We start from the raw sequence: 26,281 nt of genomic DNA, 5'->3' as shown, positions 1-26,281 counted from the left end.
ATTAGTCTGTGGTATTCGTATTATGATATAAAACTAGTGAAGAGAATAAAATGCTCCAAACAAGACCCTGATTTTTGTTTTGTTTTCATTTTTTTCCTAAATGAAAGTTTGTGACTGTGGGAAAATGAGTCTGGATCCTTCTGGGCTTGATTTTGCAGCTGAAATTTACCATTTATAGTAGGATCTTAATTGTTCCAGAAAAGTTTTGTAAACATCCAGCTAGGTTAGAAGTTTGGATTATGTAACAGATTTGGCTTTTTGCCAACTGTTAATATGTGTAACTATGGAGACCGTCTTTCCTAAGTTCTTAACAGGCCTGAGTCACTTCGGGACACGAGTTCTCTACTGCATTATGGATGAGCGGCTTCAAGCTTCCTGGAGCCAGAGATTCCCTTAATTGTGTTTAAATGACTCCTGAAGCTAAACAGGTTATACATTAATGGGGACCACAGAGAGAATCTAAACTTAACACAATTTCTCAATACTCTTAGCATTTGAAAATCTTGATTATGTGCTATATTATAAAGTATAGGCCGCTTCAACATGTTACTTGAGAGAGGTTTTAGTTCAGAGAGCTCAGTCTTTTAAAAGAGCAATACTGCTTGAACCCAGGAGGCGGAGGTTGCAGTGAACCGAGGTCGTGCCACTGCACTCGCCTGGCAGCAGAGTGAGACTCCGTCTCGAAAAAAAAAAAGCAGCAGGAGAATCGCTTGAGCCTGGGAGGCAGAGGCTGCAGTGAGCCGAGATGGAGCCACTGCACTCCAGCCTGGCCGACAGAGCAAGAACTCCATCTTAAAAAAAAAAAAATTAGCAGGGCGTGGTGGCTGGCGCCTATAATCCCATCTACTCAGGAGGCTGAGGCAGGAGAATTGCCTGAACCCAGGAGGCAGAGGTTGTATGGGATCACTTACAAGGGCCTGGTCTTACACCTGTCAGTAAGGAAAATGATTAGATTAGAAAATAAGACTACTTTCTCTCCATAATATTTTTATGTAATTTAATTATATAAATGGGCCAGGCGCAGTGGCTCATGCCTGTAATCCCAACACTTTGGGAGGCCAAGGCGGGCGGGATCACCTGAGGTAGGGAGTTCCAGACCGACCTGACCAACATGGAGAAACCCCATCTCTACTACAAATACAAAATTAGCTGGGCATAGTGGCGGGTGCCTGTAATCCCAGCTATTTGGAGGCTGAGGCAGGAGAATCACTTGAACCCGGGAGGCAGAGGTTGTGGTGTGCCGAGATTACGCTATTGCACTCCGGCCTGGGCAACAAGAGCAAAAAACTCTGTTTAAAAAAATATATATATACACACACACACACACGTATATATGTGTATATATATGCATATATATACACATACACATGGGAATAAGGTCTGGCTTACTACTTTTTAAAATAATAACTTTTTTTTTTTTTTTTTTGAGAAGGAGTCTCTCTGTCCCCCAGGCTGGAGTGCAGTGATATGATCTCGGCTCACTCCAGCTTCTGCCTCCCAGGTTCAAGCAATTCTCCTGTCTCAGCCTCCTGAGTAGCTGGGACTACAGGTGCATGCCACCACGCCTGACTAATTTTTATATTTTTAGTAGAGACAGGGTTTTGCCATGTTAGCCAGACAGGTCTCAAACCCCTGACCTTAAGTGATCTGCCCACCTTGGCCTCCGAAAGTGCTGGGATTATAGGTGTGAGCTACCACGCCCAGCCAATAATAGCTTCATAGAGATAATTGTTTTAGTAGATTCTTTAGTGTTTTTTTTTTTTTTTTTTGAGACAGTCTCGCTCTGTCGCCCAGGCTGGAGTGCAGTGGCACAATCTCAGTTCACTGCAAGGTCCACCTCCCGGGTTCACATCATTCTCCTGCCTCAGCCTCCCGGGTAGCTGGGACTACAGGCATCCGCCACCACACCTGGCTAATTTTTTTTTTTTTTTTTTTTAGTAGAGACGGGGTTTCACCATGTTAGCCAGGATGGTCTCGATCTCCTGATCTTGTGATCCGCCCACCTCCGCCTCCCAGAGTGCTGGGATTACAGGTGTGAGCCACCACGCCCTGCCAATTCTTTAGTATTTCAACAAAAGATCATGTCATCTGTGAATAGACATAGTTTTGCTTTTTTCTTTCCACTCTTTTTCGTCTAATTGCTAGCCTACTTTTTAGGAAAGCTCTTTTTGAAGGTACAGATATTCTTCATTTTAAACATCCAAAAATTAGGAGAAGAGAAGCTAAGATTCAAAATTTTATTTATACATTCAGAGAATTTAGAGCATGAAAAGTTGCATAGTGATCTGAGGAAGGAGAGCTGGAAATAGATGAAACTTTAACATTATCCAGTATGCCATGGACCAGAATGTCAGCTGTACCTCTTTTGCACCAAATACCAGCTTAATTTGGGAAACTTTCCCTGTGGAGAAAGTGGAAGTCGTAGAAGTAGAATTGACAGGATTTACTTTACTATTAGCTTTACAGGAACATCTTTTCCATAAAGTGAAAGATCTTTTCATCATACTTTCTGTGTGTTGTAATGAAGGTAAAACATTCTATTAACTTTTTTTTTCCTTTCTGAGACAGAGTCCTGCTCTGTTGCCCAGGCTGGAGTACGGTGGCATGATCTCGGCTCACTGCAGCCTTTGCCTCCCGTGATCAAGTGATTTCTGGTTAGTTTTTGTATTTTTAGTAGAGACGGGGTTTCACCTTGTTGGCCAGGCTGGTCTTGAACTCCTGATCTCAAGTGATCCACCCGCTTCAGCGTCCCAATGTGCTGGGATTACAGATGTGAGCCACTGCTCCCAGCCATTCTATTAACTTTTGACTAGCATATGATTATTTGGGAGCTATATCAACCTTGAGTGCTATCAGGTGGACGGTACTAGTAGTAAAGAAAAATCCTGAGTAAGAAAAGGAGATTAAATTAGAGAAGACCCTAATACAACAATGTAAATTCTATTGGATACCATGGAAATTGAACCATTGAAGAGAGTAAATTTAACCAACTTGAATAACTGTGCTGCAGCAGAAAAATGCCTCTAAGAGTGTTCCATACAATCCTTTTAGGATTTTCTGAGTCGCTTTTAATCGGTAACAATATTTAACTTTTTTTTGTCAAAAGCACATTGGCGAGGTTATAGAGAATTCGGAACTCCTTTTATGTTGCAGGCGGGAATGTAAGGTGGTGTAACCACTATAGAAGACAGCCTAGCGGTTTCTCAAAAAATTAGGCATAGAATTACCGTGTGATCCAGCAATTCCACTTGGATTCCACAAAAGAATCCAAAGTAAGGACTCAAACAGATAGTTGTACAACCATGTTTATAGCAGCACTATTTATAACAGCCAAACATGGAAGCAACCCAAGTGTCCACCGATGGATGAATGGATAATAACGTGGTGGATACAGCAGTGGAATCATATTCAGCCTTTAAAAAAAGGAAATTCTGGGTGGGCACAGTAGCTGTAATCCTAGCACTTAGTAAGGCCAAGGTGGGTGGATCACTTGAGGCCAGAAGTTCGAGACCAGCCTGGCCAACGTGGTGACACCCTGTCTCTATTTAAAAAAAAAAAATAATTTTATATATATATATACACACACACACACACACACACACACACACACACACACAAAATTAGCTGGGCGTGGTGGCACTCACCTGTAATCCCAGCTAATGGGGAGGCTGAGGCACAAAAATTGCTTGAACTTAAGAGGTGGAGGTTGCGGTGAGCCGAGATTGCCCCATTGCACTCCAGCCTGGGTGATGGAGTGAGACTCTGTCTCAAATAAGTAATAAAATAAAAAGAAAGAAACTGTGACACATGCTACAACGTGGGTGAACCTCAAAGACCAGGTGAAATAAACCAGTCACAAAAAAAGATGTGATGCCACTGATAAGAGATACCTAGAGTTGTCAGATTTATAGAGATAGTAGAATGGTGACTACCAGGGCCTGACAGGAGGGAGGGCTAGGGAGCTGGTGCTTAATAAGTGCAGAGGTTGAGTTTGAAAAGATGAAAAGGTTCTGGAGGTAGATGGTGGTATGGTGATGGTTGCACAACAGTGTGGATATACTTAATGCCATTCAACTGTACACTTAAAAATGGTTACAATGTGGCTCACGCCTGTAATCCCAGCACTTTGGGAGGCCAAGGCGGGTGGATCACGAGGTCAGGAGATGGAGACCATCCTGGCTATAACACAGTGAAACCCTGTCTCTACTGAAAATACAAAAATTAGTTGTGCATGGTGGCAGATGCCTGTAGTCCTAGCTACTTGGGAAGCTAAGGCAGGAGAATGGCATGAACCTGGGAGGCGGAGCCGGCAGTGAGCCAAGATTGCGCCACTGCACTCCAGCCTGGGCAACAGAGCGAGACTCTGTCTCAAAAAAAAAAAAGTTACAATGGTAGATTTTTCTATTATGTGTATGTCACCACAAAAAAAAAGTTTAAAAGAAAAAGCAATTGGCTGGGCGCACTGGCTCATGCCTGTAATCCCATCACTTTGGGAGGCCAAGGCTGGTGTATCACCAGGTCAGGAGATTGAGACCATCCTGGCTAACGCTGTGAAACCCCGTCTTTACTAAAAACACAAAAAATTAGCCGGCCGTGGTGGCGGGCACCTGTAGTCCCAGCTGCTCAGGAGGCTGAGGCAGGAGAATGGCATGAACCTGGGAGGCGGAGCTTGCAGTGAGCCGAGATTGTGCCACTGTATTCCAGCCTGGGTGACAGAGTGAGACTCCATCTCAAAAAAAAAAAACACAAGCAGAAGCAGTCATGGTATAATCTTTGGACTTGAAATACTTACTAGGCTTTGGTTTTAAATAATCATCATCCTGTCCATGAAAATTATTAGAGTTTTCTATTCCTTAAATTCCACCTTCCACCCGCCCCCCGCCAACTTTTTTTTTTGTTTTCAATTTTTGAGACAAGGTGTCTCTCTGTTGCTAAAGCTGGAGTGCAGTGGCGTGATCATGGCTCACTGCAGCCTTGACCTCCCAGGCTAAGCTATCTTCTTTTTTTTTTTTTTTTTTTTTTTTTTTTTGAGACGGAGTCTCGCTCTGTCGCCCAGGCTGGAGTGCAGTGGCCGGATCTCAGCTCACTGCAAGCTCCGCCTCCCGGGTTCACGCCATTCTCCTGCCTCAGCCTCCCGAGTAGCTGGGACTACAGGCGCCCGCCACCTCGCCCGGCTAGTTTTTTATATTTTTTAGTAGAGACGGGGTTTCACCATGTTAGCCAGGATGGTCTCGATCTCCTGACCTTGTGATCCGCCCGCCTCGGCCTCCCAAAGTGCTGGGATTACAGGCTTGAGCCACCGCACCCAGCCGCTATCTTCTTACCTCAGCCTCCTGAGTAGCTGGGACCACAGGCACACACCACCACATCTGGCTAATTTTTTTCATTTTTTGTAGAGATGGGGTCTATACTGTGTTGCTCAGGCTGGTCAGGAACTCCTGGGTAAACGTGCCTGGACCTCCCAAAGTCCTGGGATTACAGGTATAAGCACTGAGCTGGCCTTATTCCTTATATCCCTGTGTAAGTTTCTACTATATTAGGTAAAGATCTAGAAGATAGGATTGTTAGAAGCAGTAAATCCAAAAGAAATCTCTGAACCTGATGAGGAAATTGTTCCCTGTGTGGAACCCTCTGCCAGATATTCATCCTACTTTCACAGGATTTCATTGTATAGTACAGACTCTGCACAGCTTCCTCCTGTGTTAGGCCGGTCATGGTGGCTCATGCCTGTAATCCCAGCACTTTGTGAGGCTGAGGCGGGCAGATCGCCTGAAGTGAGGAGTTCAAGACCAGCCTGACCAGCTTGGAGAAACCCCATCTCTGCTAAAAATACAAAGTTATCTGGGCTTGGTGGTGCATGCCTTTAATCCCAGTTACTCGGGAGGCTGAGGCGGGAGAATCGCTTCAACCTGGGGGGCGGAGGTTGCAGTGAGCCGAGATCAAGCCATTGCACTCCATCCTGGGCAACAAGAGTGAAACTCGGTCTAAATAATAAATAAATAAACAAAGCTGGGTGTGGTGGTGAGTGTCTGTAATCCCAGCTACTTGGGAGGCTGAGGCAGGAGAATTGCTTGAACCCGGGAGGCAGAGGTTCCAGTGAGCCGAGATCATACCACTGCACTCCAGCCTGGGCAACAGAGGAAGATTCTATTTCAAAAAAAAAGAAAGGCAGAAAAATAAAATATGTCTAACTGATGCTTTTTGAAGCATGTTTTTTTCACTGTGTTAATGATAGCAGTATTCTACAGACTTCCCATTCTGTATTGTAACCAAATCAGGTAAGAGTCGAACTTGAGATCTCAAGGTCTATCAAGGTCTATCTCTAAGGTCTATCATTTTTAATAGACCTTGCCTGAGGGGTTTTAAAGGTTTGTCTTTTCTTATTATTCAGGTCGATCTTGGAGAAAGAGGGACCAAAGTCACTTTTTAGAGGCTTGGGTCCAAATTTGGTTGGAGTTGCACCATCAAGGTAAGCATTAAACTTTCCAGCTAGCCCGTGCTAAGCAGTGTGGAATTCTGGGTCCTTTCTTACCAAAGGGTGATGCTGCTGAATGACTAGTGTCTTTCTGTGTTGGATTTGCCTAAATATAGCGGACATAGCGAATAGTCATTGAGAATTGTAGATGTGTCTTCAGTGTGTGAAAGAGATTCTACTTACCGTATTCTTCATATTCTTAAGCGTGAAAATTAATCTGCTATCATTACTGTAATGTACTCCAAGTGTTTGCTCCTCTAAGTATGGCATGCGGCCAGCAGCATTAGTACTGTCTGAGAGCTTGTTATAAACACACAATCCCAGGGCACATCCCAGACCTACATCAGAATCTGCATTTTAACAGAACCCCCAGGTGACTCCAACACACTTAGAAACACTGATCCGGAGGAATTGTAAAGGTTTTTAACTTTCTATAAAATGACATCCTCATATTTTTGCAGGGCTTCTCCTGAAAGCCAGTTTGAAATATACAGAACTGTACTGTCACAGTATATAACATAGTCACTGGCCACAAGGAGCTGTTTAAATGTAAATTAATCAGAATTAAAGGTTCAGTTGCTCAGCTCCCTGGCCATGTTTCAAGCATTCAATCTCCACATGCAGCTAATGGCTACTGTATTGAAGAGCAGAGATACACGGCATCCCATCTTGGCAGAAAGTTCTCTTGGATAGATAGGATAGAGAGGATAACACTGTATGATTGTAAAAGTAACAGAGACAGAGAGAGAATAGCATGTCTGGAAAGCAGATTAAAAACTGCCTCCAGGCTGGGCATGGTGGCTCACCCGTGTAATCCCAGCACTTTGGGAGGCCGAGGCAGGTGGATCACTAGAGGTCAGGAGTTGGAGACCAGCCTCCCAACTTGGCAAAACCCTGTCTCTCTTAAAAATACAAAAATTAGCCAGGCATGGTGGCGGGCGCCCGTAATCCCAGCTACTCTGGGGGCAGAGGTTGCAGTGAGCCGAGATCGTGCCACTTCACTCCAGCCTGGGTGAAAGAGCCAAACTCATCTCAAAAAGAAAAAACAAAACAAAAAAACTTCTTCCGGAAAGGACCTCCTGAGAAGAGAACTGGGTGGCAGGGGCAGGACACTTAACTTGTCATACTCCAAGAGACTTGAAAGAAAATGAAGTCTTTCAACAAAAATGAGAATGTTGTCTTATATAGGTGGAAGACCAAAAGCTTATAGAATTCCTCTAGATCAGTGCTCCAATTTAAACATAAATCGGCTGGGTGCAGTAGCTCACACCTGTAATCTCTGCACTTTGGGAGGCCGAGGCAGGCGGGTTACTTGAGGTCAGGAGTTTGAGACTGGCCTGGCCAACGTGGTGAAACCACATCTCTACAAAAATACAAAAATTAGCTGGGCGTGGTGGCATGCACCTGTAATCCCAGCTGCTCGGGAAGTTGAGGCAGGAGAATGGCTTGAACCCAGGAGGTGGAGGTTGCAGTGAGGCCAGGTCACGCCACTGCACTCCAGCTTGGGTGACAGAGCAAGACTCCATCTCAAAACAAACAAACAAACCAAAAACATCACCTGGGGATGTTGTAAAAAGGCAGACTTTTTTACTGCTTTTGTTGCTTTAGAATTTTGTAGCAAGTATGTGTGATGTATTTAAAAACAGAAAGTACTAGTCTGTGAGATGATCTGGGGTGTGCATTATTCATAGATGGGAAACTACTGCCCATCTGTAGTAAACAAAGTGAGAAGAGCCCTCGCTGCTCACAGGCAGTGCTCCTACAGTGTAACCCTGGTAACCTGATGCAGATTCCTGGCTGCCTCACCCATTTAGAACAATTGGGGTTTAGGGGAAAAGGAAGACTTTTATAACACAATAATGATAAGTAGTTAAGATCCTAAACTGAAAAATATATTCTATGATTAAGATTCATTGGCCAGCAGAAGAAAGAAACACTTTCCCTGCATTGCTGGGGAAAGACCAGGAAAAGTGCCAAGTAGCTCCTATTTCCCAGCCCCAAAAGAGGGAGGATAGCAGGGGGAAAAGTGAAGAGAAAACAAAGGTGACGGGACCACTCTGTGGTACTCAAGGCAGGGGATACTGGGAGGACTCTTTATGAAAACACAGGTATGATATGATGGCTGCTCCTGTGTGATCCTGAGTCATGCAAAAACAGTTCAAATTGTGTTCGACATTCTCATTTTGGCACAAGGTGAAAAAGTGTGGTCTATTCTAGAAACAAACAAAAATTCAAAACTTCCAATGTGTTGATGCTTAAAGGGTTAGCATTTATCCAGAACGAAGAATGTAAAAGGACTTTGTAGATGTCTTCCCCAAATCTCACTTTCCTCAATTATTTTTGAACACCTCTGTCATCACTAAATCATTTCTGGAGGGACACACAAGAGCTTCCTGAACGTGCCTGTGGCAGGTTTTGGTTTTAGCACAGGCGAGGACAAGATTTTTGGGTGCGTGGCAGTGTCTTTCCCATTTTATTTTCTGAAAATTTTTCAGGTATTCTGGAGGGACATATAAAGTTGCACTATGATGATTTCTTTATAATGTTCTCTTTGTTCTAACAGGGCTGTATACTTTGCATGTTACTCCAAAGCCAAAGAGCAATTTAATGGCATTTTCGTGCCTAACAGCAATATTGTGCATATTTTCTCAGCTGGCTCTGCAGGTATGTTACCCTAGTGAGTGAAGAGAGAGTTTCTCTCTCGCTTTTCTAAAGCATGCATTCTGCCAAACAGTTTTTCCAGGAATTAGAAATTAGCTCCTTTCTTCCTTTGCACCTAAAATTGTTTTTCTAAAGCTTTATGTTACAACTGATAGGAGAGTGACAGCAGTTTGTAGCTTGATTTTATTTTCCTTGCCCGCTAAAGCTCTTTATTTGCCCTCAAAATTTACATGTTCTATGCATGCTATTGGTATTTTGTTCTTCTAAAGGAATATTCATAGGTTTTTCATGTCTTCCTGTTTGCCCATCAAATTATATATATAGATAGATTTATTTATTTTAATTTTTTTTTTTGAGACAGTCTCACTTTGTCACCCAGGCTGGACTGGAGTGCAGTGGTGCAATCTTGGCTCACTGCACCCTCCTTCTCCCAAGTTAAAGTGATTCTTGTGCCTCAGCCTCCTGAGTAGCTGAGATTACAAGTATTTGCCACCACGCCTGGCTAATTTTTGCATTTTTAGTAGAGACGGGATTTCATCATGTTGCCCAGGCTGATCTCAAAACTCCTGACCTCAAGTGATCCACCCTCCTCAGCCTCCCAGAGTGCTGGGATTATAGGCATGAGCCACTGTGCCTGGCCCCGCCCCATCAGATGATTTTCTAAAATTAGAGTTTCTTTCTTCAGATTCCCCACGGGGTCCCACACACCCTGTGTACAGTTGGCACTCCTGTCCCCAACTATGGGTTATGCAGTGAGGGTGTAGGGCTTGTAGTGGAGTTTTTCAGGAGGGTCAGTGACAACTCATAGGGCATCTGTTCTCTTCTGAGGGAACCATTCCACTTCCTAATGAAAAGCCATAGCAGGACTTCTTCCCCAGGAGGTACTTGTAAAACATGAACGTGTAGATATCTGAGAGAAGGGAAGGCTCTTTTTTTTTTTTTTTTTTTTTTTTTTTTTTTTTTTTTTTTTGAGACAGAGTCTCACTCTGTCGCCCAGGCTGGAGTGCAACAGCAAGATCTCGGCTCACTGCAACCTCCTCCTCCCGGGCTCAAGGGATTCTCCTATCTCAGCCTCCCGAGTAGCTGGGACTACAGGCACAGCCACCACACCCAGCTAATTTTTTGTATTTTTAGTAAAGGCGAGGTTTCACTGTGTTAGCCAAGATGGTCTCGATCTGCCCGCCTCAGCCTCCCAAAGTGTTGGGATTACAGGCATGAGCCACCGCGCCTGGCCAAGAAGGCTATGTCTAGAAGGCTGTATAGAGTTCCATGTCCATTTAAACAGAAGGGTTTTTTTTTTTTTTTTTGGTTTTGTTTTGTTTTGATACAGGGTCTGGCTGGCTGGCTCTGTCGCCTAGGCTGGAGTGCAGTGGCATGATCTCAGCTGCCTGCAATCCCCACCTCCTGGGCTCAAGCCATCCTCCTTCCTCTAGCCTCCTGAGTAGCTGAAACTACAGCCGCACACCAGCATGCCCAGCTAATGTTTTTGTATTTTTTGTAGAAATGGGGTTTAACCATGTTGCCCAAGCTGGCCTCGAATTCCTGAGCTCAAGTGACCCACCTACCTCAGCCTCCTAGAGTGCTGCTGGGATTGCAGGCATGAGCCACCACGCCAGGCCTAGAAAAATATTTTAGAGAACTTAAATTGGCATTTTACGAAAAATTTGCATCTCCTACCAGTCTGTAAGATGTACACATCATTTTTGTGTGCCATTGTTACTCCAAATACAAGTATGACCAACCTGTCTGAGTATTTATAGCTAATTATTTCTAGACCCTGAATAGAAAATGTTAAAGTTGCTGTATACAAGGAAGCCGTTTCTATGTAATACAGAGCTCTGAGGAGGAAAGGCAGAGATCCAAAACAGGTTGCTCTTTGCTTAAAGATAGGCCAGTGGCGGCCCGGGGCGGTGGCTCAAGCCTGTAATCCCAGCACTTTGGGAGGCCGAGGCGGGTGGATCACGAGGTCAGGAGATCGAGACCATCCTGGCTAACATGGTGAAACCCCGTCTCTATTAAAAATACAAAAAACTAGCCAGGCATGGTGGCAGGCGCCTGTAGTCCCAGCTACTTGGAGGCTGAGGTGGGAGAATGGCATGAACCCGGGAGGCGGAGCTTGCAGTGAGCCGAGATCGCGCCACTGCACTCCAGCCTGGGTGACACAGCAAGACTCCATCTCAAAAAAAAAAAAAAAAAGATAGGCCAGTGGTGAGTTACCATAAGCTAACAACTATTAATCCATTTTGTAACTTTTGCAAAGTTAACTTAGAACCCTTGATAAATAAAGCAGACCCCAAGGAAGTTCTTTTTTTTTTTTTTTTTTTTTTTTTTTTTTTTTTTTTTTTTTTTTTGAGGCGGAGTCTTGCTCTGTCTCCCAGGCTGGAGTGCAGTGGCCGGATCTCAGCTCACTGCAAGCTCCGCCTCCTGGGTTCCCGCCATTCTCCTGCCTCAGCCTCCCAAGTAGCTGGGACTACAGGCGCCCGCCACCTCGCCCGGCTAGATTTTTGTATTTTTAGTAGAGACGGGGTTTCACTGTGTTCGCCAGGATGGTCTCGATCTCCTGACCTTGTGATCCGCCCGTCTCGGCCTCCCAAAGTGCTGGGATTACAGGCTTGAGCCACCGCGCCCGGCCAGGAAGTTCTTAAAAACAGTGTCGGCCAGGTGTGGTGACTCACGCCTGTAATCCCAGCTCTTTGGGAGGTCGAGGCAGGCGGATCACGAGGTCAGGAGATCAAGACCATCCTGGCTAACACGGTGAAACCCCATCTCTACTAAGTAAATACAAAAAAAAAAAATTAGCCGGGCCTGGCGGGTGCCTGTAGTCCCAGCTACTCAGAAGGCTGAGGCAGGAGAATGGCGTGAACCCGGGAGGCAGAGGTTGCAGTGAGCCGAGATAGCGCCACTACACTCCAGCCTGGAGGGCAGAGCAAGACTCTTGTCTCAAAAAAAAAAAAAAAAAACCCAGTATCTTCCTAGTATCAAATTAATCTGCTTCCACAGCACTGTGGAGGGTGTGAGGTATTACAGAAGAGATACTGTATGTCAGACTAATACCATGGTGTTGCTTTTTTTGGTTGTCCAAGAATGATTCACAATGTTTAGGTGAGGAAGGCTTGGCTGGGTGTGGTGACTCATGCTTGTAATCCCAGCACTGTGGGAGGCTGAGGCTGGAGGATCACTTGAGCCCAGGAATTGAGACCAGCCTGAGCAACAAGGGAGACCCCTGTCTCAAAAAAAAAAAAAAAAAAAAAATTTAAAAAGAGATGGAGAAGGCTTACTGACCAAATGGTTCCTATAAGCAGATCAGTCTTAAAAGTTAAATTATTTCTGGATCTGAGGCTTATAAATTGAGTTTTAGGACAGTTATAATTTTTGGTAGGAATCACATGAACACAGATATCAACAGCACCATCTAGAGGTTGAAAAGACTAGAAGGGATTCCAGAAAATTAAGAGAAATTTATTTTAGATCCAGCAATACCAATAGATGTTACACTTAACGGGGAAACTGAAGCTTCTATCTGCAGGATAGAAATATAACTGCTTCCGGCCGGGCGCGGTGGCTCATGCCTGTAATCCCAGCATTTTGGGAGGCCAAGGTGGGTGGATCATGAGGTCAGGAGATTCAGACCATCCTGGCTAACAGGGTGAAACCCCATCTCTACTAAAAATACAAAAAAATAGCTGGGTGTGGTGGCGGGCGCGTGTGGTCCCAGCTACTCGGGAGGCTGAGGCAGGAGAATGGCGTGAACCTGGGAGGCAGAGCTTGCAGTGAGCTGAGATTGCGCCATTGCACTCCAGCCTGGGCAACAGAACGAGAATCTGTCTCCAAAAAAAAGAAAAAGAAAAAGAAATAACTGCTTCCTACTGTCTTTTTAGTAGGCCATTGAAATCCTGATTTCAAAGTTTATTATATGATAATAGACATCTTTAATAAGTATTGACTATGTACAGTGTTGACCTTTACTGTTTTTTTTTTTCCAGCTTTTATCACAAATTCCTTAATGAATCCTATATGGATGGTTAAAACCCGAATGCAGCTAGAACAGAAGTAAGTTATTATTTGTTCCTTCCTTAATGAAAGGATTTTTGGGATTTTTTTTTTTTTCTTGCCCCAATTCCCCCACATCTCTAAGGAATGAGATATACAGATTCCTTAGCTATCCCCCTCCTCGTTTTCTTAATCTAAGTGCATGCAGGATTCCTTTTGCATTGAGGTTTGTGTTGTGAGCATCATTGGAAGATGAGGGCGACAGAGATGACAAACAGGGGAAGGAGGGGATTTCTCTGGTTGCATTCCCTGATCCACAGTCCCGCCTGTTGTCTCAGAGAGTCAGTGACTGTCTCTCCTTTGCAGACCCCATCCCAGTTGAAGTGCTGTGGGTTCTCCTCCACATGGTCTCCCTTTCAAAAGGGAAGACAGTAAAGGCAGAACTCTGATTGTCCTCGGACCTCAGAGGGCTAATTTTAGTCTCCAAAGGCCCTAAACTATAATAGGCTTCTGCCCTCGAACTCCAGCCCGGGGTTTGTAACATTTTGTAGGGCTGTGGATTCCTTTGGTAGTCTGGTGACACCTGCAGGCCCTTTTTAGAATAATGTTGTTTTTTGGGTGTTTTTTTTTTTTTGAGATAGGGTCTCACTTGCTGCCCAGGCTGAAGTGCAGTGCAATCTCGGCTCATGGCAACCTATGCCTCCCAGGTAGAATAATGTATTTTTTTCCCCTTTTCTGAGACAGGGTCTCATCTGTCACCTAGCCTCGACCTCCCAGGCTCCAGCAATCCTCCTGCCTCAGCCTCACCTCCTACGTAGTTTGAGATCACAGGTGCATGCCACCACACCCAGCTAATTTTGTTTTTCTTGTAGAGATGGATCTTGCCATGTTGCCCAGGCTGGTCTCAACTCCTGGGCTTAAGCAATCCTCCTGTCTCGGCTTCCCAAAGTGCTGGGATTATAGGCGTGAACCACCACACCAGGCCTTACAATAACGTTTTTAAAAATACACTTATCAGTGATACAGTAGTATGCGTCTTTAACACATTAAATTAACAAGATATAGCAGTAGTCCAGTAACTGCCATAATTTCTAAGAAATGATAAACCGTGTCCTGTGATGTTTTCAACAAATGTAATGTGACATGAAAATATTTCTATGTGTGTCAAATCACAGGTGCTACTACTAGTACTACTGTGGCCTGTTTATTTACATTTGTAATAAATACGATTAACCCAAGCTAATGGAACCCGGCGTAAAGAGTGTTTTAAACTTATCATCAACAAAGCTAAGTTTCATCTAGGTTGTAAAAAACCCTAGCTGAAATAAAGCAAACTACGAAGGTGGCTTTAATACTTCTGAAGACACAATAGCTAAGACCCAAACTGGGATTAGATATCCCACTATGCTTAGCCCTAAACTCCAATAGTTAACAATTTAACTTTTGGATTTCGGTTAGGGATTAGGGTTAAAGATGCCATTTTCTCCCCAGTCCAAGTGAACGAACTACCAGCATTCTATTAAGAACCCCTGTATTAGGCCGGGCGCGGTGGCTCAAGCCTGTAATCCCAGCACTTTGGGAGGCCGAGACGGGTGGATCATGAGGTCAGGAGATCGAGACCATCCTGGCTAATACGGTGAAACCCCGTCTCTACTAAAAAATACGAAAAACTAGCCGGGCGACGAGGCGGGCGCCTGTAGTCCCAGCTACTCGGGAGGCTGAGACAGGAGAATGGCGTGAACCCGGGAGGCGGAGCTTGCAGTGAGCTGAGAGCCGGCCACTGCACTCCAGCCTGGGCGGCAGAGCAAGACTCCGTCTCAAAAAAAAAAAAAAAAAAAAAGAACCCCTGTATTACTGTGTTGCCTGGAAATGTGTGCACTGGAAACTTCCAGCCAGCCCACTCGGATTTTCAGCTGCCTCTAAAGAAAGGAGGTAGGCCAGACGTGGTGGCTCACGCCTGTAATCCCAGCACTTTGGGAGGCCGAGGAGGGCAGATCACAAAGTCAGGAGTTCGAGACCAGCCTGGCCAACATGGTGAAACCACATCTCTACAAAAAACACAAAAATTAGCCGGATGTGGTGGCATGCACCTGTAATCCCAGGGAGGCTGAAGCAGGAGATCACTTGAACCCAGAAGTTGGAGGTTGTAGCTGAGATCGCACCTCTGCACTCCAGCCTGGGGGATAGAGTGAGTAAGACTCTGTCTCAAAAAAAAAGAAAGCGTGGTTAGTTCTAGGGAGCTATAAGACAAAGTGTGGTTGGCGTATAGTATGTGCATCTGCTCTGGGGAGAAGGGAGTTATGGAAGAATAAGGCTGGAAGAGCAGGGGAGCCCAATCCTTCCCAAGCCTGAAAGGGAATTTGGAGTTGGACTTTGAGGGCAGTGGAAAGTCATCAGAGCAGTGGTCCTCGGGAAATGGAGGATGGAAGTAGGAGGTGCCTTCCAGGGGACATTCAGCAGCTAAGTTTGGAGACATTTGAAGTTGCCACAACTTAGGTGGGTGTTTTTGGTGTCTAGTGTGAATAGAGGCTGGGATGCTGCTAAACATCCTACAAAGCACATGACAGCCTGCTTCTCCCCAAACTGAATGGTCTAGCCCCAAATGTGAATAGTGCCAAGGGTGAGAAACTCTGGATGTTTTGTTTTGTTTTGTTTTGTTTTGTTTTGAGATGGAGTCTTGCTCTGTAGCCCAGGCTGGAGTGCAGCGGCGCATCTTGGCTCACTGCAAGCTCCGCCTCCCAGGTTCATGCCATTCTCCTGCCTCAGCCTCCCGAATAGCTGGGAATACAGGTGCCTGCCGCCACTGCCCAGCTAATTTTTTGTATTTTTTAGTAGAGACGGGGTTTCACCGTGTTGCCAGGATGGTCTCGATCTCCTGACCGTGTGATCTGCCCGCCTCGGCCTCCCAAAGTGCTGGGATTACAGGAGTGAGCCACCGCACCCAGCCTCTGGATGGGAGTTGCATGGTTGGATTTGTGTTAGAAAGGTCACTGCGACTAAGGAGCGGGAACAGTCTATGCGGAGATAATAAAGGGAGAGAGGCCAGTTGAGACTGAGTGAAGCCCAAGAGCCCCAGGTCTGCGCCTGCTCGGAGGGGTCTGTGACGTGTGACTGGTGCACAGCTGACTACGCTCATCCAGTGGCTCACTCCTGCCTTGCAGCCAGGCAGTTCATAAATGCTTTATGTCCTGGGGTAGGAGCCTCTAAACCTGAGGCTTTTCATTTGCTGTTTTATTTTGATGTTTTATGATTTTATAAATTTAGCAATAATTAGAATCTATTTGGAGATGAGTGCAATCAGAAATCTAATAAGTAGCCTCACCAACAGGTTGGAATGTTCCTGTTTTTCTTTCTTATTACTTATTTTTTTGTAGAGATGGGGCCTCACTACATTGGCCAGGCTGGTCTTGAACTCCTGGCCTCAAGCAGTCCTTCCGCCTCAGCCTCCTGAAGTGTTGGGATTACAGGTGTGAGCCACTGCGCCTAGCCCTTGTGGTCATCCTTTACCTTTAACTTAGTCCTGTTTTCCACTGAAAGCATTCCCTGTGTCTCACGGCCTTGTGACTTAATCTAGCAGGTGTACCATGGTCAGCTATCTGAATTGTTCTGATTGTTTTGCAGTTGTAGTTCCTCTGTGATGAGCCTTACTGCTCCCTGCAGCTCTTTCTAAAATTAGGTCAAATGTTAATGTTTTTATGAACATGTTTCTATGACTCTTGATGCAGATGTAGCGAGTATTCTGTGGGCCTGTCAGATGTGCCAGCTAATTGGTCTGGCCTCTGGGCTGGGGGTCAGCTGACAACAGTACAGAGATATGTGGGAAAAACTCTCCTCGAACCATGTTTTTTTTTTGTTTGTTTTTTGTTTTTTGTTTTTTTTGAGACGGAGTCTCGCTCTGTCGCCCAGGCTGGAGTGCAGTGGCCTGATCTCAGCTCACTGCAAGCTCCGCCTCCCGGGTTTACGCCATTCTCCCGCCTCAGCCTCCCGAGTAGCTGGGACTACAGACACCCGCCACCTCACCCGGCTAGTTTTTTGTATTTTTAGTAGAGACAGGGTTTCACCGTGTTAGCCAGGATGGTCTCGATCTCCTGACCTCGTGATCCGCCCGTCTCGGCCTCCCAAAGTGCTGGGATTACAGGCTTGAGCCACCGCGCCCGGCCCAAACCATGTTTTTCCTCCACTGTCACACCACAACAGTCAAAAGATGACTTCTGTGACCAAATGTGCAGGGGTTTTTTCCCACACACCGAGCAGCGGATACCAGCTGGGTGTCCTCTCATTCAGTTCCAATACTGTCTACCAGGAGACAGCCCCATAGATTGGGGGCTTAGTCCCCAGGACTGCCCATCCCCCACCCACCCACACACCGGTTGCATGTCTGGGCCTCCAGAGCTTCTGAACAATCAGCTTCAAGTTGGGGTTCCCATGCCCCTCTCTTTGGATTCTATTAATTTGCTGGAGTGGCTCACAGAACTCAGGGAAACACTTAATATTTACTGGTTTGTTATAAAGGACATCGCAAGGATACAGAAGAAGAAATAGGTAGGGCCAGGTACAGAGTAAAGGGCGCAGAACTTTCATACTCTCCCCAGAGGCCACCCTCCAGGAGCCTGCATGCGATCAGCTCTGAAAGCTCCCTGAACCCTGTCCTCTTGGGTTTTTCTGGAAGCTTCATGCCAGCAGCATTCCTTCCCCCAGGGGATAGAAGGGGACTCATGGAGTAAGAACAACAGGGTAGGGACATTAGAGGATGGCCTTGGGGCAGGCGAAAGGAGATCGAGGGACTATCAGAGGCTGCCCCTGTGGCCTCACACACCCCACATTGTAACAAAAGACAAGGGCTATGAGAGTTAGGAGCCAGGAATGAGGACGAAAACAGGTCTCCTAACACCACAAGGAAGACCCATTCTCCTACTGTGTGATGTCTCTGTGTTCCGCCATGATGTGTCTCTTAAACAGCCTGTGCTGGTCTCTTACGCAGAGTGAGGGGCTCTAAGCAGATGAATACACTCCAGTGTGCTCGTTACGTTTACCAGACTGAAGGCATTCGTGGCTTCTATAGAGGATTAACTGCTTCGTATGCTGGAATTTCCGAAACTATAATCTGCTTTGCTATTTATGAAAGTTTAAAGAAGTATCTGAAAGAAGCTCCATTAGCCTCGTCTGCAAATGAGACTGAGAAAAATTCCACAAGTTTTTTTGGACTTATGGCAGCTGCTGCTCTTTCTAAGGGCTGTGCTTCCTGCATTGCTTATCCACACGGTATGTTTTACTTTTGTTCTTCCAGAGCAGTAAAACAGCTGTCAAGTCTGTCATTTGTGGGTATATCTAGACTTCTGTGGCACAGGATCCCTGCAGGTAAGGTCAGTGAGTACGAGGGAAACGGCTCTAACCACATGGACGGAGGTCACATGAGTGGTGGCAACTCGACCTTACTCAGCTCCAGCTGATTATAGCCAAAACTTGCTGTGCAGAAACGCAGGCCCTGAGTTGCTGAACTTCTGCTGTTTTCAAGGAAGCTAAAAATCTGGATTGTATTTAATATTCCTTGAATCAAAATAATAATATGGGAACCAAACTTAAAAATCACTCAGCCTCGGCCGGGCATGGTGACTCACACCTATAATCCCAGCACTTTGGGGAGGCTGAGGCAGGTGGATCATGAGGTCAAGAGATTGAGACCAGCCTGGCCAACATGGTGAAACTCCATCTTTACTAAAAATACAAAAATTAGCTGGGCATGGTAGCACACACCTGTAGTCCCAGTTACTTGGGAGGCTGAGGCAGGAGAATTGCTTGAACCCGGGAGGTGGAGGTTGCCATGAGCCGAGATCAAGCCACTGCACTCCACCCTGGTGACAGAGCAAGACTCTGTCTCAAAAAAAATAAAAATAAAAATCAGCCTCCATTTATAATGGAGCCTTACGTAAGGCTACTTTGGGTAAGTTTTTTTTTAAGTTATGGAATTGTTGACCTACTGGCCTACTTGTTTTTAAAAATGCTTAGTTTATTGTGCCATGAAAAACAGATTTTATTTTCATAAGCCTACTTACTGTCAGCTATGACAAATGAATACAGTCAACTCAGTAACAGGTGCTGAGTCCCCCTTGTGTCCTGGGACACTAAGCTGACCCCAAAGGACATCTGAGGAAAGAGGTCAGTGATGCCTCCCAGGGTCTAAGGTCTGTGTGAGGGCAGAAATGATGAATGTCCAACTGTAGGTGTCCGGGAAGGAGGCCCAGGTGGGCAAAGGCTGGCAAAAGGAGAGGGTGGCTTTTGAGCTGGGCAGAGTAGAAAATGTTTCCAGGAGGAAAAGAAAACTGAAAAGTATAAGAAAAGAATTCATTGAAGATACTGCCATACTTCATACAAATTACACCTTCAGTGAAATTAGCATTTGCCTAATTGGGAGTAGAAAACCATGAATTATTTTAACATTAAGTCCCATTTAAACTAAGCTTTTTTTTTTAACCCCTTAAAAGTTATTTTGCTGTAATCCCAGCACTTTGAGAAGCCAAGACAAGAATATCACCTGAGAAAAGGAGTTTGAAACTAGGCTGGCCAACATGGTGAAACCCCGTCTCTACTAAAAATACAAAAATTAGCCAGGCATGGTGGCGGGTGCTTGTAATCCCAGCTACTCAGGAGGCTGAGGCAGGAGAATCACTTGAACCAGGGAGGCAGAGGTTGCAGTGAGCCAAGATCGTACCCACTGCACTCCAGCCTGAGTGACAGAGTGAGACTGCCTCCAAAAAAAAAAAGTTATTTTGTACTTTTGTGTATATGTAAGCATCAATAGTTGATCAAATCCTAGAGTTGGAAATGGTTCTAAAAAGAACTTAATTTTTCATTGTTTCTCTAGGTATGTGACTTTCCTGTCCAAATACAGCTGAAGTGGGAAACAGACATAGTTGTAACCTTGACAATTTTATTTTATTTATTTCTTTTTTGAGACAGAGTCTTGCTTGCTCTGTGGCCCAGGCTGGAGTGCAGTGGCACGATCCCGACTGCAACCTTCACCTCTCGGGTTCAAGCGATCTTCATTCCTCAGCCACTCTAATAGTAGGTGTGCACCACCATGCCTGGCTAATTTTTGTATTTTCAGTAGAGACGGAGTTTCACCATGTTGGCCAGGCTGGTCTCCAACTCCTGGCCTCAAGTGATCCGCCCACCTCTGCCTCCCAAAGTTCTGGGATTACAGTGTGAGACACCGCAACCGGCCTAACCTTGACAGTTTTAAAGTTGTGTGCTGTGGATTCTTTCCCCATTTAATATGTGGAGTAAAGTAGGTCTTTGTTTCTCTGCAGAAGTCATAAGGACAAGGCTCCGGGAAGAGGGCACCAAGTACAAGTCTTTTGTCCAGACAGCGCGCCTGGTGTTCCGGGAAGAAGGCTATCTCGCCTTTTATAGAGGACTCTTTGCCCAGCTTATCCGGCAGATCCCAAATACTGCCATTGTGTTGTCTACTTACGAGTTAATTGTGTACCTGTTAGAAGACCGTACTCAGTAACATGCCAGAAAATTGTGCTCTAGAAGAATAAAAGTGAAAAACTCTAGAGAATTTTTTTCCCCCATTGATGTTTAGAATGTTTGAGACTGAAACAGGAAAGGCCATAAAATATCTGGCTAATATCACCTGTTGGACATTTCCTTTTGGATTCATGCTTTCTGGAAGGTTTAAATTCATTAACGTTAATAGTTAATTATAACTTTTTTTTTTAACTTAAGAGGATTCAGGGTTAAGCACCAACTAAATTAAATCATGCTATTTAATTTAAGTATACATTTGGCTTGTGTCCTCTTTTATGCTCACTGTACTATGAAGGACTTAAGTAGTTCAGATAAACATGCCCTAGAAATGCATAGAAAAATGATGAAGTCAGAATACAACTTGTTTTGTAATCTGACTTTAAGATCTTGCACTGTTAGATAGGGAAGAAATGTCACATTTTGGCTGGGTGCAGTGGCTCATGTCTATAATCCCAGCACTTTGGGAGGCCGAGGCGGATAGATCACCTGAAGTCAGGAGTTCCAGACCAGACTGGCTAACATGGCGAAACCTTGTCTCTACTAAAAATATAAAAATTAGCCAGGTGTGCGCCTGTGATCCCAGCTACTTGGGAGGCTGAGGCAGGAGAATCACTTGAAACCTCCCGGGGGCGGAAGTTGCAGCCAGCTGAGATCGTGCCACTTCACTCCAGCGTGGTTGACAGAGCGAGACTCTATCTCAAAAGAAAAAAAAGCGTCACATTTTGATGGTGGTGTGTGGACCAGGACAAACTTCCCAGCAATTTTTCTCCTTTGTACATTTCCAATTACATGCAGATTGATCATCTAAGCTTTCAGACTACTGAGATGAATATATATAACTTTCTGACACTAAATATTTTAAGCTATAAAAAATTTCCTGAAGTGATCCTCTTCTCCCTACTTTGAACCAAAGGCAAGAATTTTTAAAGAACTGGTTATCAGTGGCCTGGCTCCTGGATATAGTTCCGGAATTTAAGACCAGTTACCTTGTTAAGTGTGTGACAGCACAGCCGCCCTGTTTGGCTGTGAATCCAGAATGTGATGAAGAACGGTCATTACCACTGAGGTCTTTAGCCCTGTTCTTGGACCTCTGCTCTTGCAGAAAAGGAGCACAACATAGGACTATGTATGGCTCACCCGTCAGAGAGCTCACCTTTATTCTGATAGAAAGTACTGGGATTGTTTAAATATCCTAGTTCAACATTAAAAAAAAAAAAAATTTAACCCCAGCAGTTTGGGAGGCCGAGGCGGGCGGATCAGGAGGTCAGGAGATCGAGACCATCCTGGCTAACACGATGAAACCCCGTCTCTATTAAAAAAAATACAAAAAAGTTAGTCGGGCGCGGTGGCAGGTGCCTGTAGTCCCAGCTACTCCGGAGGCTGAGGCAAGAGAATGGCGTGAACCCGGGAGACGGAGCTTGCAGTGAGCCGAGATGGCACCACTGCACTCCAGCCTGGATGATAGAGTGAGACTCTGTCTCAAAAAAAAAGCCAGGGTGTTACTCCCTTGGTTTTAAAGCAAATTTAATGAGGGAAAAAAAAGATGATACTAAGAAGGCAAGTAAAGCCCCTAGTCTTCCATTAGCTATCACTGGAATTTCAGTATATTGTACATGAAGGTGGGTTTTCAATCGAACGTCTAGAAAGATACTCATTTCTAATACCTATGCACTGTAGTTTCAGGTTTACTTGCAGACACTCTGGTAGGGTTAAGAGGAGGATATTTCCAAGTTATATTTAAATCGAGTTTCCTTTTATTCACCTTTATATAATCATAAGGGAAGTTAACTGGGATTCTTGACTCTAGTATAATTGCTCCGACAACTATATAGAAGTCAAAATGAGTGACTTTAGTGAAGCTTCTGTACTTTACAATAACATCTTAGGAATGCTATTCCAGAAGTTTTGTTTTTGAGATGGAGTCTCGCTCCGTCTCCCAGGCTGGAGTGCAGTGGCACGATCTCATCCCACTGCAGCCTCTGCCTCCCGGTTTCAAGCAATTCTCCTGTCTTAGCCTCCTGGGTAGCTGGGACTACAGGCATGCACCACCACACCTGGCTAATTTTGTACTTTTAGTAGAGATGGGGTTTTACCATGTTGGCCAGGCTGGTCTCAAACTCCTGACCTCAGGTGATCTACCTGCCTCAGCCTCCCAAAATACTGGGATTACAGGAGTGAGCCACCATACCTGGCCCGGCCCACGCCCCAAGCCCTTTTTGTTGTTACTGTTTTCAGACAAGGTATCACTCAGTCACTGAAGCTGGATACAGTGGCAAGGTCATAGCTCACTGTAACCTCAAACTCCTGGGCACAAGGGATCCTCCCACATCAGCCTCCCAAAGTAGCTTGGACCACAGGAAAGTACCACCATGCCCAGCTAATGTTTTTTCATTCTTTGTGCAGACAAGGTTTTGCTATGTTGCCCAGGCTGGTCTCAGACTACTAGCCAGAAGCGATCCTACCTCCTCAGTCTCCCAAAGGACTGGGATTACAGAGTAACATCTTATTTTAATATTCACATTCCTATTTTACTATTCATATTCGATGATGGCACTTAGCAACATCCTCCTATATCCATATTAAAACCTGTTTTCCAAGATTGTATCTAATATGAAGGTGTAAAATTGCTTTGTTTTCACTCATTCTTGAATGAATAAATTAGTAACTAATTATAATTTTAGTTTTCTGCTTCTCCTGCCCCAGGGCATGGAAAGGCAAGCTGCTTAGGCACCCAAAGTAGGAAAGAAGTGATGTTTCCTCTATAAGCTTTAAAGTTTAAAGCTCATTAGCTTTCAACATGGGAAATACCTGTGGTTTTTCTCTTAATTTTTTTGGGTATACAGGAGGTGTATATATTTATGGGGTACATGAGATGTTTTGATGCAGGCATGCAACGTGAAATAAGCACATCATGGAGAATGGGATCTCCATTTCTTTCAAGCATTTATCCACTGAGTTGCAAACAATCCAGTTACACTCTTATTTTGAAATGTACAGTTAATGTTGGGACTGGGTGGTTCACGCTTGTAATCCCAGCACTTTGGGAGGGTGAGGCAGGCGGAGGATCACTTGTACTCAGGAGTTCGAGATCAGCCTGGCAACATGGTGAAACCCTGTATTTAAAAAAAAAAAAAAGGTTGGGTGTGGTGGTGGTGTGCACTTGTGGTGTCAGCTACTCCAGAAGATGAGGCAGGAGAATGAATGACGAGCCCAGGAGGCAGAGGTTGCAGTGAGCTGAGATGGCACCACTGCATTACAGCTTGGGTGACAGGAGTGACCCTGTCTCAAAAGTACGGTTAAATTATTATTGACTGTAGTCACCCGGTTATGCTTTTTTCCTTCTCTTTTTTTCATATAAAGAGTTTTTTTGTTTTTGAAACGGAGTCTCGCTCTGTCGCCCAGGCTGGAGTGCAGTGGTGCAATCTCGGCGTACTGCAACCTCCGCCTTCTGGGTTCATGCCATTCTCCTGCCTCAGCCTCCCGAGTAGCTAGGACTATAGGCGCTCGCCACTACACCCGGCTAATTTTTTGTATTCTTCAGTAGAGACAGGGTTTCACTGTGTTAGCCAGGATGGTCTCGATTTCCTGACCTCGAAATCCGCCCACCTCAGCCTCCCAAAATGCTGGGATTACAGGCTTGAGCCACTGTGCCTGGCCAAGATTTTTTAAATAAAAACAATTTTTTTTTTTTTTTTTTTGAGACGGAGTCTGGCTCTGTGGCCCAGGCTGGAGTGCAATGGCATGATCTCGGCTCACTGCAACCTCTGCCTCCTGGGTTCAAGCAATTCTCCTGCCTCAGCCTACCAAGTATCTGGAATTACAGGTGCCCACCACCATACCTGGCTAATTTTTGTATTGTATTTTTAGTCACCATGTTGGCTAGGCTGGTCTCAAACTCCTGATCTCAAGTGGTCTGCCTGCTTTGGCCTCCCAAAGTGCTGAGATTACAGGTGTAAGCCACCTCGCGGTAGCTCACACCTGTAATCCCAGCACTTTGGGAGGCTGAGGAAGGAGAATTGCTTGAGGCCAGGAGTTCAAGGCCAGCCTGGGCAACATAGGGAGACCCTCTCTTTACAAAAAATCAGTTGAGCATGCACCTGTAGTCCCAGCTACCTGGGAGGCTGAGGTGGGAGGATCCCTTGAGCCCAGGAGGTTGAGGCTGCAGTGAGCCATGGGATCATGCCGCTGTACCCCAATCTGGACGACAGAGCACGAGGGGCATCTGAGCCTGTAGAATGGTCTGACTCCAAAGTCAAGACCTGACAAACCATTGCATTCCATTTACTTAAGAATTACAAATCCATGGATGATACGGCTGATAATGCACATAACAGAATTGGTCACATAAAGATTCCTTTGGGTGGGACATGCAAACAATCTTCCTTGGGAAGCAAATGGTACTTAAACACAATTGCTGTTTTGAGGGAAGATAAACCTTAGATGATTATTTTGTTTGCTCATGGCTGGTGAAAGCATCAAGACCGCATGGAAAGGCTTTTGCTGGGATACTCACAAGAAAGGAGGTCCAGACCCAAGTGAACCTCCAGGTTTCCTGTCTGCTTCACTCTCCAGTCCTCTTTCCCACCTAGTGAATGTGCGTGATTCGGGTGTGGACAGAGGAACTGGCTGCAGGAGCAAAAAAACATTTGCCCTTAATCTGTCACTACCCACAAAGAGTTTACAATGTCAACCTCCGGAAAAAAAGAAAAATAAAAGCAAAGTTGTCAGAACAGTGGAACATAGTGTGTAATTAGATACAAATATTTTCTGTTTACTTTTTAAAATCTAGTAATTTAGCTGAAATCAATAATGAAACACAGTGACTCTTCCTCTCAAATCTCCCACCACCAGGTAGTCAGTTTGCAGTTAAGCGTTAACTATTCTCCACTTCCTACAAGCACATAAGGCTTTATTTAAGCTTTGGATATTATTTAAAAATCAATCTGCATGTTGCTTTTTTCTTTTTAATTTTTTTTTTTTTTTTTTTTTGAGATGGAGTCTCACTCTGTCGCCAGGCTGGAGTGCAGTGGCGCAACCTCAGCTCACTGCAACCTCCACCTCCTGGGTTCAAGCAATTCTCCTGCCTTAGCCTCCCGTGTAGCTGCGACTACAGGCGCGCACCACCACACCCAGCTAATTTTTGTATTTTTAGTGGAGACCAGGTTTCACCATATTGGTCAGGATGGTCTCGAACTCCTGACCTTGTGATCCGCCCCTCGGCCTCCCAAAATGCTGGGATTACAGGCATGAGCCACCATGTGCCCGGCCTGCATGTTGCTTTTTTGTTGTCGTTTTTGTTTTTTCGAGAAGTCTCCCTGTGTCACCCAGGCTGGAGTGCAGTGGCGCAATCTTGACTCATTGCAACATCCGCCTCCCAGGTTCAAGCAATGATTGTATTGTGCCTCAGCTTCCTGAGTAGCTGGGATTACAGGCGTGCACCACCACACCCAGCTAAATTTTTGTATTTTCATTAGAGACGGGCTTTCACCATGTTGCCCACGCTGGTCTTGAACTTTTGACCTTAGATGATCTGGCCTCCCAAAGTGCTGGAATTAAGGTGTGAGCCACCGCGCCCTGCCTGCATGTTGCTTCTTAAAAACAATGTATCATCCATCTATGCCAATA

The 26,281-nt window shown here is 45.1% G+C and overlaps 1 protein-coding gene across 2 annotated transcripts in view; it reads left to right on the top strand.

Moving 5' to 3' along the window:
• The window catches only part of SLC25A33 (solute carrier family 25 member 33), a 44,690-nt gene extending 23,781 nt beyond the window's left edge, over window positions 1–20,909 (top strand). For both annotated transcript variants that reach the window (XM_010364182.2, XM_030913220.1), the window contains exons 3-7: window positions 6,392–6,469; window positions 9,039–9,139; window positions 13,120–13,186; window positions 18,108–18,388; window positions 20,434–20,909. In XM_010364182.2, coding sequence (XP_010362484.1) covers window positions 6,392–6,469; window positions 9,039–9,139; window positions 13,120–13,186; window positions 18,108–18,388; window positions 20,434–20,636 — 730 coding nt within the window. In that variant the 3' untranslated portion in view covers window positions 20,637–20,909. The remainder of the gene's footprint in view (window positions 1–6,391; window positions 6,470–9,038; window positions 9,140–13,119; window positions 13,187–18,107; window positions 18,389–20,433) is intronic.
• The last annotated feature ends 5,372 nt before the right edge of the window (window positions 20,910–26,281 follow it).

The sequence above is a fragment of the Rhinopithecus roxellana genome, chromosome 12 (genome assembly GCF_007565055.1).
Source record: "Rhinopithecus roxellana isolate Shanxi Qingling chromosome 12, ASM756505v1, whole genome shotgun sequence".
Classification (NCBI taxonomy): Eukaryota; Metazoa; Chordata; class Mammalia; order Primates; family Cercopithecidae; genus Rhinopithecus; species Rhinopithecus roxellana.
The sequence above is the reverse complement of the archived record's forward strand: the minus strand, read 5'-3'. Positions and strand labels throughout refer to the sequence as shown.